At 49.5% G+C, this 15443-nt stretch overlaps 1 protein-coding gene across 1 annotated transcript in view; it reads right to left on the bottom strand.

Annotated features, from left to right (window-relative positions):
• Positions 1 to 15443, bottom strand: part of STK11 (serine/threonine kinase 11) — a 32314-nt gene that overhangs the window by 14535 nt on the left and 2336 nt on the right. The window contains exons 2-6 of the mRNA XM_085040494.1: positions 10994 to 11077; positions 7685 to 7774; positions 6795 to 6927; positions 6189 to 6325; positions 5564 to 5691 (exon numbers count right to left, since the gene is read on the bottom strand). Of these exons, the coding sequence (XP_084896620.1) occupies positions 5564 to 5691; positions 6189 to 6325; positions 6795 to 6927; positions 7685 to 7774; positions 10994 to 11077 (572 nt within the window). The remainder of the gene's footprint in view (positions 1 to 5563; positions 5692 to 6188; positions 6326 to 6794; positions 6928 to 7684; positions 7775 to 10993; positions 11078 to 15443) is intronic.

Raw genomic sequence — 15443 nt, forward strand, 5'->3', positions numbered from 1 at the left:
CCCTGTCAGTCTATTCATATCACATTGGATCAGGACATGGGCAAAGAGGGGGCATAGGACAGGACAGTGGGGAAAGACTGAAGTTATTTTCTCCCCCAGAACCCAAAATACACTTTGTCCTGGCAATTTGGGAAGGTTTATCCATGCTGGTGACAGCACTAAGAGCTTTAAGGCAGATGGGATCACTACTGACCCACATGACATCACACGAAGTAGGTTAAAGCAATCCAGGAAGAGCTCTCCAGGTCACAGGTCAGGTGCATCCCAGGCTCCCAGCTCAGGAACTCGAGGCACTGGAGTCCTCAGAGCCCAACTCCTCAAGAGTTTTGGCTTGTTTGGACTGACTTTTAAATGTCTCTGAGGACGGAAACTCTATAACCCCCCCACACAACCCATTCCAGGGCTCAACCCTGGCAGCAAAGGAGTTTTCTCACATTCAGATGGAATTTCTCCTCACCTTACAGAAAAAGAAATAAGTTCAGAGGAAAAAAAAAAAATCCCACACCTAATTAAAGAACCTATTAATAAGATGATCAGACACTAGTTTCAAAGCTGAGCTGCCCAAATGAGTTGGCTTTTTTTTTTTTTAAGAAATAGGGCTGCAAAGACCTCTCATATGAAGTTTAGGGGACAAGAGCAAGTATTGGTTGGGTTCTCTTAATACAGTGAGAAACAGGAAATGCAGGACACCACCCACTCCCCCCATTGATTTATTTAAAGACCACACTTCAAGGTGTTTTTGAAATTTAAGGCATTTACCGGATGAAACCGGTACAAGCAGGGGAAGAAGTTTAAGGTAAATGATTAAAAGAGGCTGAAGAGCAACAGTTACAAACAGCCACGGCACAGGGAGCTGCTGCTCTCAAGCCATAAAAAAGGCAGACGGAAAATAATCGACCGAAAGGAATTTTTACTTCAATGAAAAATGACTGCATTTGGGGCAATGTTTGAGAGAAAACGGAAAGTGTCCTCGCTGAAAATGTACATTCATACATTCAGCTCTGAGTCACTCATGGCAGCTCCGTGGCTCAAGTCCTGCACTGAAGAGAGGCTTCAGCAAGACAAAACATCATGTTCTATTCACCAGGCAAGTCATCCCGGAGCGTCTGCCCGCAGGAGCCGCTGCTCGCGGCCATTTAGGGTAAAGACTTCCCTGGAGTTTATCTGCGAGCAGGGATGGGACAGGCTGTGCCAGGGAATGCTTCAGGAGGCCCAACTCTAACCTCTGCTCCCCAGTATTCCCAGAAGATTCGCTGTTCTTATACAGGGGTGTCACAGAATCACTGAGTCCAACCTGTGGCTGATCCCTAACTTGTCACCCAGAGCACTGTCACAGCTGGCTGTTCCTTGGACACCTCCAGTGATGGTGACTCCAAACCTCCCTGGGCAGCCCCTTCCAGTGCCTGCCAACCCCTTCCATGAGGAAATGATTCCTAAAATATAAAGTTCTCTCATAGAGGATGTATCAGGTATTAAACTGATAAGAACAGACACTACACAGTCATGCCCAGACAGGTCATCATGTCCTCTGCACCACATCAACAGTTTCAAAACTCTTTCAAATCACATCAAGTGACAATCCACAAACTGAACGTGCCCTGAGCTCCTCACAGCCCCCAGCCCACACACTCAGTGATCCTGGACTGGCACAGTGCTATGTCCCAGAGCAGAAATCCTGGAGTTCAGAACACAGCACAGTCTCAGGTATGGGACTGGAGAAGCAGGAAGAAATCCAACAGCAAGGTTAATGAACTCAACCTGGATTCCACCTCAGTCTCCAACTCAGATCAACATTTAAACAACCACTATAAAAGCAGTATGAGGTCAATCTGTAAACGAGGCAGGACCTTCTCCTTCTCCCTGCACTCAGCAGGTGTTCTGGCCACAAACTCCCTCTGCAGGCAAATCCCGAGCCTGTGATCCAGGACAGGCCTCTAGATGGGCACAGACAGCCTGGGGGACTCCTGCCACAGCAGAATTAAACCATCCCACTGTCATTAGGACACACATCTTCTCACTGTCCCAGCAAGGAAAGGTCACAAAAGTGAGAAAACAAACTGCTGAGGACCCAACCAAAATGTCCCAGATCACAGGGCCTGGAAATCAATCCAGATGCTGATTAATGCAGAGCTACAGCCTCAGAGCTTCCCCTTCCAGTAAAAGTCTATTAAACCAGGAGAAGGAAAGCTGACCTTGTGCATTTTTCTGGTCCAGAAGCAAAGTGCACAGGAGTTGATAAGCCATGGGCAGACGCTGCCAGAAGAACCTTAAGGCTATTTATAAACTCTTCCACTCTGACACATCTCTCCTGACTGCACACACAAAACAGCACCAGCCCTTCTTCTTTCCATCCCTGAAGAGTATAAATAAAGCTTCATCCCTGATTAGGGAGACAAAACGAGGAGCAGCATCCCAACTAATCTGGAGGATATACTGTCATGAGAGTCTCTTTACAAGCCAAATACCACTGAAGCTTTAAGTCCTCTAAACTCTGCTCTTCTGGAAAAGGGGAACAAAGATAAAAAGCTCAAGGGGAAAAAAAAGTGAAGACGCACTGCAAAAGTAGTCAACAGAAGAACAGAAAAACCTTACAAAATGTGTTTGTGTTTGCTTCACAACCCGGCTGTGGGGCCTGTGGTCAGCACAGCCCTGGCAGACAGAGGAAATGAGCACTTTGCTGCGCTGAATTCTGCTTCAGTCAAACCCAGACCAGGCGCTCGCAGCCTTGTGAGGGCTTTTAGAGCCTTTCAAAGCAACACAAAGATGAGACAAAACCGCTAGAGTGACAGAGCTGAGCTGGGGGTGTCTGTGCTGCTCATACAAATACATCCATTGACAGTATCTGATCCACAGGCGATGGATTCAGCTCCAGCCTGCTGCAGGGGGAGTAGGCACCAACCAGGAAATGCAGATGTTCTGGAGGAAAAGCAGGAACTAAATAAAGCATCCACGTTTGTCACCATAGCTACCTGGTGCCACCGCTGCATAGCTTAGCCCTGGGCCTCAGCAGATGCTGGGAAGCTGCCCAGGCCTCCAGAGCAGGCAGAACTGGGGCAATCCCACCCCAAAATTCATCCACCTCAAGGCCACCTGGCATGCTGACCACTGGAAAATGTGTGTCAGACCAAGCAAGGGGAATAAATATCAGGTTTTGCCAGCCTTTACAGTGTAGCAGCTGTGAGATGAGGGGTGGGAGAGTGTTCTCAGGTGGGAGGGAGCACAGGAAAAAGGATCCTTAGGGCTTCCCACTGCCCTGAAAGAAAGACATGCAGCCACCTCCTCCCAGGCAAGTTCCTCTCCCTGCCAAACCCACTCAACTTCCACCTCTGTGGTGCACAAGCACAGAAGGGATGCAGACAGACAGACAGCAGTGAGGATGCAAGAGGAAACTCAGGCTGTAAGAGATGGACAAAGGGCGCCAGGTTCAAGGCTCCTCCATGTAAAATCAGGCAGAGGGAAGAGTAGGAAATTCTGGCTCCAGATCTCACACAGGGATGGGAAGAGAACTAGGAGGAGAGTTGTTGTGCTAATGAAGCACAAGATTTTAAGCTGTCAATATCCTCAGCACAGGAAAAGAGAAAACTGCCACGCTCCTTTTCCCTGGGGGAAGCACTAAGTGCAGCTGAGAGGCTGCTCACAAATCTCCAAGGAATTCTGCTGGATGCTTTAGGAGAGCTGCTGCTGGCCCAACAGGACTGAAGGATTTGCTCCATTTGGGCAATTCCCAGCTCATTAAAAGGCCATGTTTGCAGTCAGCAGTTACAAGCCAAAGGCCACACAGAGCTCAGGCCACTGTTTCCTGGTACAACCTGAAGCACATCAGGCCATGAGCAGCCGTCATGTTGGGCTCAGAGGAGCAGCAGGATCCCGGCTGTGCCGAGCGCCATTGGAAGTGCTGCCTTATGTAACGCCTTCAGAAAGCTGCTAAAGCTGGCTAATGCTTTTGGAAACACATGGAAATAACTGATTTCATCACTGGCGTGGGGCCAGGGAAGCTAAAATAGCCTCCGAGGGGGGCTGCGGGGGTCTGGCAGCTCCTTGGTGCCGGGAGGCCGGGGGAGCCCCGGTGGTGGCAGCGGAAGAGCTCGGACTGACAGCACCACCTGCCGCCGGCACGGCCGGCACTGAGCCAGGAGCTGTGTCCCTGCACCGAGCTCATGTCCCTGCACCGAGCCAGGAGCTGTGTCCCTGCACCGAGCCCATGTCCCTGCACCGAGCTATGTCCCTGCACCGAGCCCATGTCCCTGCACCGAGCTCATGTCCCTGCACCCAGCCGAGAGCTGTGTCCCTGCACCGAGCTCATGTCCCTGCACCGAGCCAGGAGCTGTGTCCCTGCACCGAGCTCATGTCCCTGCACCGAGCCCATGTCCCTGCACCGAGCCCATGTCCCTGCACCGAGCCCATGTCCCTGCACCCAGCCGAGAGCTGTGTCCCTGCACCGAGCTGAGAGCCGGGGCTCTGCACCAAGCCAGGAGCTGTGTCCCTGTACCGAGCTGGGAGCTGGGCCCTTCACCGAGCTCATGTCCCTACATCGAGTCCCGAGCTGGGGTCCTGCACTGAGCTCATGTCCCTGCACCAAGCATGCATTCCCACACTGAGCTAGGAGCCCAGGTCCCACAGAGCTGACATGCTGCCAGGAGGGAGGGACTCAGTGCCCCCTATCCCCTGACCATTCTCACAAAGCACAAGGACCAGGAAAAACAATGTGAAACATCTTGTCTGTTTTGAGGGGCTGATCCCTGACAAAGACCTGAAGAGAAAGGAGAGGATGAGGCCATGCTGAGGGCTGGGGAGCACAGCTGCACCCAGCTGTTCTGCTGCTGAGTAGGCACTGGGAATGCTGGTCAGGCCCTCCCATGGGCTGGAATTGCATCCCACCTCCTGTCAAAGGGGCTCACAGCATAGCTGCTGCCCTGCCTGAGCATTCAGCTTCCACAGGTAGAGACTGATCAGCACTAAACCTCAAACTCTTTCAATAAGTTAAGGGAATTAAAAAAAACAAACAAAACCGCAACTTTCTCCCAGTGTGTCACTCCTGGTCCTGCCACAGCCCTGCTGTGAAACTGGGTACCTGTCCAGTATCCTGCAGCTCTGAATTTGGGGGGAAGGAGACAAATGGGACTGAGACAAATAAGTCCAGAGCAGGGGTTGATGAGGAGGGACAGCAGACCCTGAGTACTCAGTGTTTCACATTACAAAAACCTGGATAAGGCATTTGAGTGCTCTCACTGTCCAAATCTGCATCAATGCTATGATGCCATTTTGAATTCAACCTCTTGTGGGCTTTGTCTTTCGATGTAAAAGCTTCTCAGAGCACAAGAAACAATGCAAGAACCAACCCTATAAAGTAGTGGCTGTGAGCTGTGCAGGGGTTAGTGGATCTCAGGAAAATACCAGTGCTGAAGATCTGCCAGAAACCTGTAAGGCTGTAAGCATAACCTCCCTGTCTAACAGGATCCTGTATCCCCACAGGACACTTGGAAGGAAGCTCTGGCACTGTGCAAGCTGAGCAGTTGTTGCATCTATAAATGTTACCCTTTTGGAGCCAGCTGGGAAGACTCACCTCTCAATAAGTCTGAGAGTGGAGGACCACAATCCTCTGGAATTGTGTAGTCGCCTTTCCCGATGTTTTCAAATAATTTATAGATATTATCCCCTTCAAAAGGGTACAGACCCGTTGTGATGTTGTATCTGTGGAGGCAGAAGGAGAAGAGGGATGAGAAGCAGCACACAGGTACTCAGTTCTTACCCGACTGCATAAACCAAAAGCAGCCAAGAGGAAACCAAAAGAGGAATATTTGGCAGTATGTGGAAAGCCTCTTTAAGCTTAGCCTGCCTTCATCACAGTTTTTCATTCACAGGGGTCAAAACCACCAGGACATCTCCCTGACAGTCTGGGACAGTAAAAACTTATAAATAAATACTGAAGATACTTGTGGTTTCTGTTATTGCCCTGGCTGTGCCTCTGGGGGCTGAGCAACAGCTGCAGAGTCACTCATGGAGAGCAAAGATCCCCTTGTGCAGAATTACAGGTACTTTGGGGAGCATAAACCCACCCCCAGGAGGGAGCAGCACCCCCCTCTCTGCTCCCCCACTACACAAGAGGTGTGATGACAGAGCAGAGCCAGGACTGAGCTATCTGAGGGTGTCATTAATTGTGAAGTTCCTGGGGGTTCCTGGGCACTCACAGCGTCACCCCCGCGGACCAGATGTCGACTTTAAAGCCTGAAAAGGTGTCAAGGCCATTGGCAATTTCTGGGGGCTGGAATGCTGGCGACCCTTGGCTCGTCCTGCACGTGTCGTCCTCTGCAAATGGATGCAATGCCTGCAGCAGGAGAGACCAAACAGTGTCAGACTTCCAAGGCAAACAAACTGTGACTGCTGGAAAAGTTTCCCTGGGAAACAGAAGGGGAAAACTCCTCTACTGAACATGTACAGATAATGAGATCATGCCACCACAGCAGCCACACACCACAGTGACAAGTCTTGCATCTCTCCTACCTAAGACAACCTCCATATAAAACAAAGGATAAGGTTATATAGCTTATCCCCATTTCCCCCCAATTTTGGGCTTATCCAAGATTGACATCTTCCTTCTCTGTGCTTCCTGAGTGGAGGTTTCATGCTGTTACCAAAAGAAGTGCTTTGCCAATTGCAGTAAATATTCAGAGTCACTCAGAGCACTCTGCAAGTGCAACAGAACAAAAGCCTAAATGCACAATAAATCAATGACACCACAGAGGTGACCTCAATCCAGAATCTCCCATTCTGACTTTGCTGTGCTTCTCACATACCTCTGCTACGCCTAAATCGGATATTTTTAGTGTCCCATTGGTTGTTAGCAGGAGGTTCCCCGGTTTTATATCCTTGTGGACAATCCCTTGGCTGTGCAAGTATTCTAAGCCATCTATAAGCTGACAAAAGTACCTGCAGAGAGAGGCAGAGGGGAAAAATCAAACACTTTTAGCCAGCAGAGAAGGGCTTTTTGCTGTGGTCAGAGACTCTGGGCCATCACTGTAACCCACACGCAGCCTGGTGGTTGTGCAGGCAAGTGTTTCATCTCATAATACCCAGAAATAATATTAACGCGCCTGAATTTCACTTACGCAGTCTGTAATCTCAGAAATCTCTTAAAATAAAATGAAAATATGACCATAAAATTATGTAGTTGCCACAGATTTGCTGCTCTGCCCTGATTTGATCCTGACAATGTTCTCGTATCTAATCCCAGAATTCTCAGGTTTCTTTTCTTGCAGAGTAAAAGGGGCTCCAGCTTATTCCAGCTAACTACCCCAACTACTAGATCATGCTGGATTGCCAATCCCTAATCCATCCCAATGCCTTTAAACTCTTTTTTGACACTGAACTGTGGCTTGGCCTCCATTTAGGCAGGAGATTCCCCCCTCACACCCCTGGGCACAGCAATGGCACAGGGATCAGGGAAGGCTGTCAGGCAGCTCAGAAAGTAAAAAAAAAATTAACAGAAAAATCAACAGAAGGATGGTTTTCCTTCCCAGAATCTAAGGGAAATCCCTGCTGCCACTTCAAGAGTTTTCACTGTTTTGCATGGGTGTAAAACATGAAGTTATTCCACAATGCCAGGCTTGCTTTCAAACGCAGCCTGAGCAGAATAAAATGAGCTCTCCACTCGAGAGAACATGGTGGGGAGAGGAACAGAACTTACCCGTGAGCCTGAAACACTGGAAATTTCTTTTCTGGGACACTGTCCAGCATTTCCTGCATCCCACACACACAGTACTCCATCACCATATACGTGAGGGCAGAGTTAAGGAAGCTCCAGGGTTAAGTACTCAGTGTTAAACACTCCTCAGATGGGCAGCAGCCCCATTCCAGAGGGATTGGCTGCACTCCCTGGTACTGAGGGATGTTCCTCCAGTTCCCACAGGACAGGAAAGCACCTCCAGGAAAATCCTTCTGCCAAATGAGCAGCTGCAGCTCCGTGACCAGACCTGGAACAGGATGGGAACTCCACAGAAAATAAGCTGGAGATCTCACAGGCATGACAGAAAACAGGGAAATACCCTGAAGTGGGCACAGAAAGTTGAGAACTCCCTGGAAGAAGAGCTGTACCACATTCCCTCAGTGTCCCAGGTGTTCTGCACCTGACATGACAGTGAGCTCCCATCACCGTCCCCAAAACTGGTTATTCCTCATTCCCTCTCCCAAAGAAGCTGGCTGTGTGCACTATGGAACAGCTGCTGCTCACCCCCAGCTCCATGGGACTATTCCACTAGCAGAAGAAAGGATCCCTGGAGAGCTGAGAAGCTTTTTGAAACCACATGGATAGAAACAGTTACAAGAGAATGCCAAGAGCTGGTGGCACTTTGCAGCATTTGTTCCCTTGCAGCATATTCCAGTTTTTATCTCTGTAAGCTTTAATGCTGGGGCCAAAAAACGGGAATCAGACGACTGCCTGATGCTGTAATTGCCTGTTTCCTCCTCTCCCTGGGCTTTTGAAGGCAAAGTATTCTGAAGGATGGGCCTACAGGACAGACCTTGGGACATCAGAGGTTGTGCCCAATGAGTGTCCTGACAGAGAGGAGGCTACCAGGGCTCCCCAGCAATCCTGAGCATGGTCACTTATTCCTCCCAGCAGGTGCCTTCTTAACCTAAGCCCAAAATAAGTTTCTTCTGCCCTAGGAAGTCACCTGAGGCAGGAGAGGCTGAAGGGAGATTCGTGTTCTGTGTGGGATCTGGGCTGAAGAGCGTGCTGCCCCTTTCCAGCACGTTCCATTCAGCAGCTCCAAACACTGAAAACTCATTAAATTCCTGCTCTATTCCCCATAAGCTGCTCTTCAGAGAGACCCTAAAATACTCTAAATATACCGTAAAAAAAGATTTTATGATGAGCTCGAAGACACTCGATAAGTCAATAAAAGCAAGAACAAAAGAAAGAGCTCCCAAAATTCATCCTTACCCCTTCTTACTCTGGAAGAAATATGTGAACTACTTTGTGGAAGACATCAACTCTCCCACTGTCAAGAGAATAACAGCAACAACAGATAATCCAGACCAGCTCCCAGGGAGCAAACAGGCTCAAGGACAGCCTGGCCGGGTGTCATTAACTGCCAGGCTGCTCCTCAGCCCTCCTGGTCACTGATCCACGTCAGGTTGATCAACCAGATTAGAGAACAGACTTCCAGGCTGGAGCAGATCTATTACAGGTGCCCCAAGCTCTTAGTTCTCCTCCTCAAGGGGGTTCTGCTCCCACACTCAGCTGTACACACTGGTAATGGGATCCCTGGGATGCTGCTGCTAACTGGGCTCATTTTCTGCCTGGATGAGCTCTCCATTCACCACCAGCTCTGCACTCCCAGTCACAGCAGGCCAGCAAAAAGCCCCTTAAATACTAAGTGCTGTTGATATTTTTAATCCAGTCACCACAGCTTTCCCATAGAAAATCACTGAAGGCTTTGATTAGGTGAGTTGCTCAAACACTGTCTTAACTTGAAAGGAGCCTATTGGAAAGATGGAGAGAGATTTTTTACAAGAGCAAGTAGGGACAGAACAAGGAAGAATGGCTTCAGACTGCCAGAGGGCAGGTTTAGATGGGAGATTAGGAAAAAAAATCTTTCCTGTGAGCATGGTGAGGCTTTGGCACTGGTTACCCAGAGAAGCTGTGGCTGCCCCATCCCTAGAAGTGTTCAAAGCCAGGCTGGACAGGGCTTGCAGCAGTAGTTGAAGGGGTCCCTGTCCATGGCAAAGGGTGGAATGGGATGAGTTTTAATGTTCTTTTAACCCAAACAATTCTGTGATTCTGTGACAAACAGCTCAAGCCTGCAGTGCACTTCCACCAGCAACAGAACATTCAGGTGGGAACAGAATCCTTGCTTCCACAGCCCCAGTTTATAATCCTATAATGCTTGATCTGCAAATAAGGATTTTCTTTTTAATCACCAATGGGGAAGTTGACAGCTCTCCCCTAAACCCCAACTCTGCTTCCTGCAAGAGTCCTGTGCATGACTAAGGGCCCTGCCCCCAGGGCAGCCTCAGGGAGACAGTCCCTCTTCTGCTGGATCCGTTCCCAAACCTGTTCCCCATGCGGCTGCTCAAGGTCTGCTCTGTCACAGAGCTGGACACACAGCACAGGCACTGCCAGCCAGGAGCTGATCAAGGGTTTGAACAAGATCATGGATAAATTTTATGCTCCCATTTCCAGTGAAAACAAATTCTGCTAGTTATTGCCACTCACACATAGAACCAGCACGGGGAGGAACAAACTTTGTGAGAATGTGGGAGCAGATAAAGATAAAAATAGCAAAGTCAACCTGTCCTTGCCAGCGGAAAGTACTGAAAACCAGCTTTGTGGACCAGCACTGGCTCAGAAAGTCCAGCAAGGAGCATCCTATGAGAGATTCCATTTCCCAGTGATGGTTTTGGGTTGTCATCACCTGGTACCGACACACGATGTCTCTCTCGGGCTCCTTTTCCCCACGCTGCCTCCTCCCTTCTCCCTAATTAAACGGGATCTCTCTCTATCAGTAATTGACTTGCAGTCCCCCCGCTCTGTCAAGGCCACAGCTCAAGCAGAAGTTGTCACACTGCTTTATCCTAATGATCTGGTGGCAGAGTGTTTGATCTAATTAACGCACACAATTAAATTACTCCTTTTCTGGAGTACTGTAATAAGACAGCAGTTAGAAAACACTGTCAAAAATAAAAACGGCCATTTATAACATGTGGTACAAGAGATCAGCTCCAGGAACTTTCACACTGGTTCCAGGCAAAATTCTCGCAGCATGGCAGAGTCACACAAAATCCAGCAAAGTGAGGATAAAATTGCCTTGATCAGTGCCTGTGTGAATTTGTGTTCCTGTCTCCCAGGCAGGCAGAAGGGTTAAAAGCAGTGATAGCAATTTAGTTGCAAAAATTTAAGCCTAAGAAACATCCAAAAGGGCCTTCCCAAAAGCAGAACTACAGCAGGGAACAGTGGGAGTTCAAACCTGATCAACAGCCCTGTGCAAAAGGATATATTTTCTGCTTCTCCTCGTTGTACAACACATCTACCAGCTGGATGACGTTTTTGTGCCGTAATCGTCGCAGGAGCTGGATTTCCCTGCAGGAAGAGACAAGGGGAAAGTTCTGTTTAAAAAGCTTATTCCCAACTCAATTTCCTTCAAAATTTCACCCAAACTTGACTGAATGGCTCAGAGACCTGAACTGAATCCTGTGTTTGTGGGGAATGAAATAAAACAGTGAGAAGCCACCTTCCCCTGGCTCAGGGGAACAGCCCCTCATATGTCACCTCCTGTCAGCTGCTCTGATCTTTGTCTCTGGGGATTTTGTACCTGCCCCAAACCACAGTTTAGTCTCTTTTGCATTAAACTCAGCCTGCAAAATCCCACTGGATGCCAGCTATGGAGAAACAGGCAGAGCAGGACAGTCAGGTCAGGGTGGTTCTGTCGGTGTCTGGCAGTGCAGGTCCTGCTCTTCACTTTGTTCTGCTGCTGCTCCATCCTGGGCTGTGCTGAGCTCCCAAATTCTCCTTCCCAGCTCCTTCCCGTGCCATTTGGCGAGTGCTTTAAGCAGTGTGGTCACACTTCATCAGCTCGGCCTCTGGGAAGCAGCATTACATGGAATTCTGAGCACAGCTTTGGAAGTGAGAGCCCTTGCCCAAAGCCAGCTCAGAGCCCCTCACGGGCACAATTAGCAGCTCCAGTAACGAGCTGGGGCCAGCACAAAGGCTGAGCAACTACCAGGAGCTGCTCCTTGGAAAGGCTTCTCCAATGCAGGAGTGCAAGGAGAATCCTTACAGATTTTTTAAACATGTCTGAGCACTATGAATTATTTCACTGGCAAAGTTTGGGCCAGATACTCTTCCTTTTTCAGCTCTGGATACAGAAAAAGCCACTGAGAGCTGAGCAGAGACCCAGGATACCACAGTAAAGCTCCCAAGTGTTCCGTGGACATGGCAGACAGGTCTAATTATAGGAATGACCAAAGGGCTGAAGTGGATTAAATTAGCACAGGAGCTGCAGCCAGTGTCAATGTGGGGCTGAGGAGATTCTGCAGCATGGAGGGAGAAGGCCGAGAGCTCCAACCAGGGTGGCCAGAAGGGAGCAAAAAACACAACTGCTTTAAGGCCCAAATGTTGGCAACATATTCAAAATCCTGATCCCAGCAGCTCATTCCCTGTAATACAGCTCGGAAGCACAAACACTAATTCCTCCCACCTTCAACAGACTAATAAATATCTCATATTTCTGTAATGACTTCCCCCCTGCCCCAGGAGGACTTTGTGAACCAATCTGAAATGCCAGGGCAGTGCCCCCACTCCTGGGGCAGAGGCCAAGCAGTCCTTTTCCCAGAGGAAAGATTACTTCTATTTTTAGCCCCTCTTTCACTCTGGAATGCCTGAGGAGCAGGGACAGCCAGCCCAGTCACCTCTGATCCTGTTTTGCTTTGCAAACCCCTCGAGTAGGGGAACACAAGTCCTCACCTCCTCAGAACGGGCCTAAATTTGATTTTTTCTTCCAAAATTAACACCCAAACCCCACCTGAACCCACTGCAAGTGTGTGACCAGACAGACTGCCAGAGGGCAGGGCCTGCTTCCAAGCACAACCCTCTTGGAGGAAGACGAGGAGGGAAAAGATCTAACTCGAGCTCTGTCACATCCATTAAGCTCATCCTGGTGGATTAAGACTTATCCCCTGCAAGGTACCTGCTCTGGCAAATAACAGGAGCTGTTGTTGCTCAGAACTGTAAATAGCAAAGCTGCCTCCTTGCTCCATGTGCCTCATCATTTTGGAAGATGCCAAAGGCAGCCTGGAAAGCAGACGTTGCTTCCTGGACATCTCCACTGTGAGATCCAGGATTCTTCCTACAGCTTGTTCCCAGCCACTCCTGCCTAAACAAAAACCAGCAACACAGCCAAAATATTCATTCCCTTCCTCTGGTTCATGAGGTTCTTTCAATAACATCCTGAAAGCTTAGGAAGTGCAGCACCTGCTCCAGGACTGTGTGAGCCCACGGGCTATGTAAGGGCCAGGAAGATCTTGGTATCGCTTTTCCTCTTTCCTAGTCCCAGGGCTCCATTCACATCCTGTTCCTGCAGGGATGTCTGGCATGCCAAGCTCCATATCCATCACAACTTGTGCTCTTCCATGGATTACAGCACCCCACACTTCACCTCTCAACCCAAGCAAACATCCAGCTCAGCAGAGGAAGTCCTTGAGACACGCGGCTCCGTAGGGAACACGCATCCAGGGAGAAGGGATCAGCCCATTCCCACCTGAGCCCACACCTCTGGGGCTTCCAGCAAGTCCTTCCCAAGCAGAGCTGTCCCTGTTTGGAGCTTCCAGCCTGGGACATGCAGACCCCAGGAACAAACTGTCACAGCACAGCCCCATGACCCAGGTGAACCCTCTGAGGAATTCCAAGGAGCACAAATTCCAACCTGAGCAATCGCTGAGGTGGTAAGTACAGCACAGGGCACTTGGGATCCCACAGAGCCCCAAACACTTAATTAACGTGTGAGGCTATTAGCACACGGAGTTATTAAATCTCTGCTGCTGCAGCCACAGGCTGCCAGGTTTCCCTCCCTCTTTTTGGCAATCCTACTAAATTCCTTTTTTGCAGGGGTGAGCTCCAGCAGTGTCTGCCTGACAGAGCCACCTCCACCTGCTCTAAAGAGGAATGAAGATTCTCGCAATGAATTTAAGGAAACTGTGTCTTATGAGTTTAAGCCCTCAACATCCTCCCCAGGACTTGGACAACCCTTCAGGGCTCATTTTCCCAGGGCAGAAGTGGAGTGTTTTGGGGTAAAGAAAAATCATTGAATTTGATGTCAGTCCCAAACACATTTTAGTCATAATTTCTGGGTCTCCAGAACACCAGGAGCCAGGCCTGGGGCAGGTGTGAAGCACTGAGATATCAGCAAGGAGTGACCCAAGGATGGCATTAACATCCTATTTCCAGCCCAACATGTCCAGGTGCCAAAGGCCCAGCTCAGACCTGTATGATCCTCCACTGCACTCTCATTACTGCCTGTGTGTTACTGCCCATGGAAATACCTGAGGGCCACAGTCTAGGAACTGTTTTCTAGGGAATTCCTTGGATGACATGCTATCAGCACAGCAGAAGCAGCACTGAGGTGCCCTGTGAGGGGGCAGAGGCACAAGCCCACCACAGTAACTCAATCACCTCTGCCCAACATCCCAAACCTCATGTGCAGCTCTTCCCTGTGTCGTGGGAAACACTGGAAACCACTTCAGTGATCAGATTCCAAGACAGAAAGTAGAACCTGACAGTGTGATCCAACCCACAGCCTGATTTCCTGCTCTTCTGGACACAGGAGCAGGTTCTGGGCATAAACTCCTCAAAGCTGCTCCAACACAACTGCCCAAAATGAGACTCCAGTACAGTCTGACCAAGTTGGCATTAAAACACTGATGTCACTGTCCTGTCCAGCACCACCTGGAGACCCCACACCACTTTGTTCCTCCCTTACTGACCACTCAAACACCTGGGTTTGGACACCTAACTCCACACTCAGAGCAGCTTTCACTCCCTGTTGCAGAAGTGCCAAAGGGTTCTGATAAGCTCAGGGTGCCATGGGCACAGGGGACCACAAAATACAACAGTTTGCCTTAAAATTCCCCACTAAAGCAGCAGCTCAAACACACAGATAATGTAGGCAGAGAGAAAAGGACAAGGGGACAGAAATAGGAATTTGAACTAAAGTAAGCCCTGGGTACAAGACAAGACCTAAAATCTGCCTTGGTGTTTTGGAACAGGTGGAGCTGAGCTGAGAAATGTCCACAGAAAACCCATCTTATTAACTCCCTTAATGACCCATCTGATACTCACAGCCCCACTCTGGGCATTAATAAAACTTCCACGGAGTTCACCTCAGGACACTGGAGCCTTCCCATGGCTCTGAGAGCAGGGAACTCTCCTGATGTGGGCAAGCTCTTTTAATCTAATTTACATTAAAAGCTCCCTTAAGGAGGAAACTATCTCCACGTTCCTCAGTGGCAGCTCTGGATGTGCCCGTGGAGGGACGCAGGGACGGGGCACTCAGCCTCTACCAGAAAAACAAGAAACATTTTATTACACATTAACCAAGTTTGCTGGATCCTGAACCTGAGCCAGGAAAGGAGAGACAGGGAGGTCCCAGCCTTGGGATGTGACTGTTCCACAGCCAAGGCTGTCAAGAAAGGTTGGAAGGCAAAGTGAGAAAGCTCCCTGACAGCAGTGCTGGGACAGGATGTGAAATATCCCACAGCTAAACTGGGAAATCAAACTGAGGGACAGACACAGGACTCTGCAGGTCAGGGCTCACCCGCAGCTGAACACCACAAGAGTCTCCTCGACCTCTCAAAGTTCTCCCTCCCAGCTCAGATAAACCCTCCTGGGCTGTTTGGGCTGCAGAGGCTCCTGCACAGCTGATAAGCAGCTCCTGGCAGGGTTGGGAGGCAGT

This window comes from Lichenostomus cassidix, chromosome 28, assembly GCF_008360975.1.
Source record: "Lichenostomus cassidix isolate B80296 chromosome 28, HeHo_3.0, whole genome shotgun sequence".
Lineage (NCBI taxonomy): Eukaryota > Metazoa > Chordata > Aves > Passeriformes > Meliphagidae > Lichenostomus > Lichenostomus cassidix.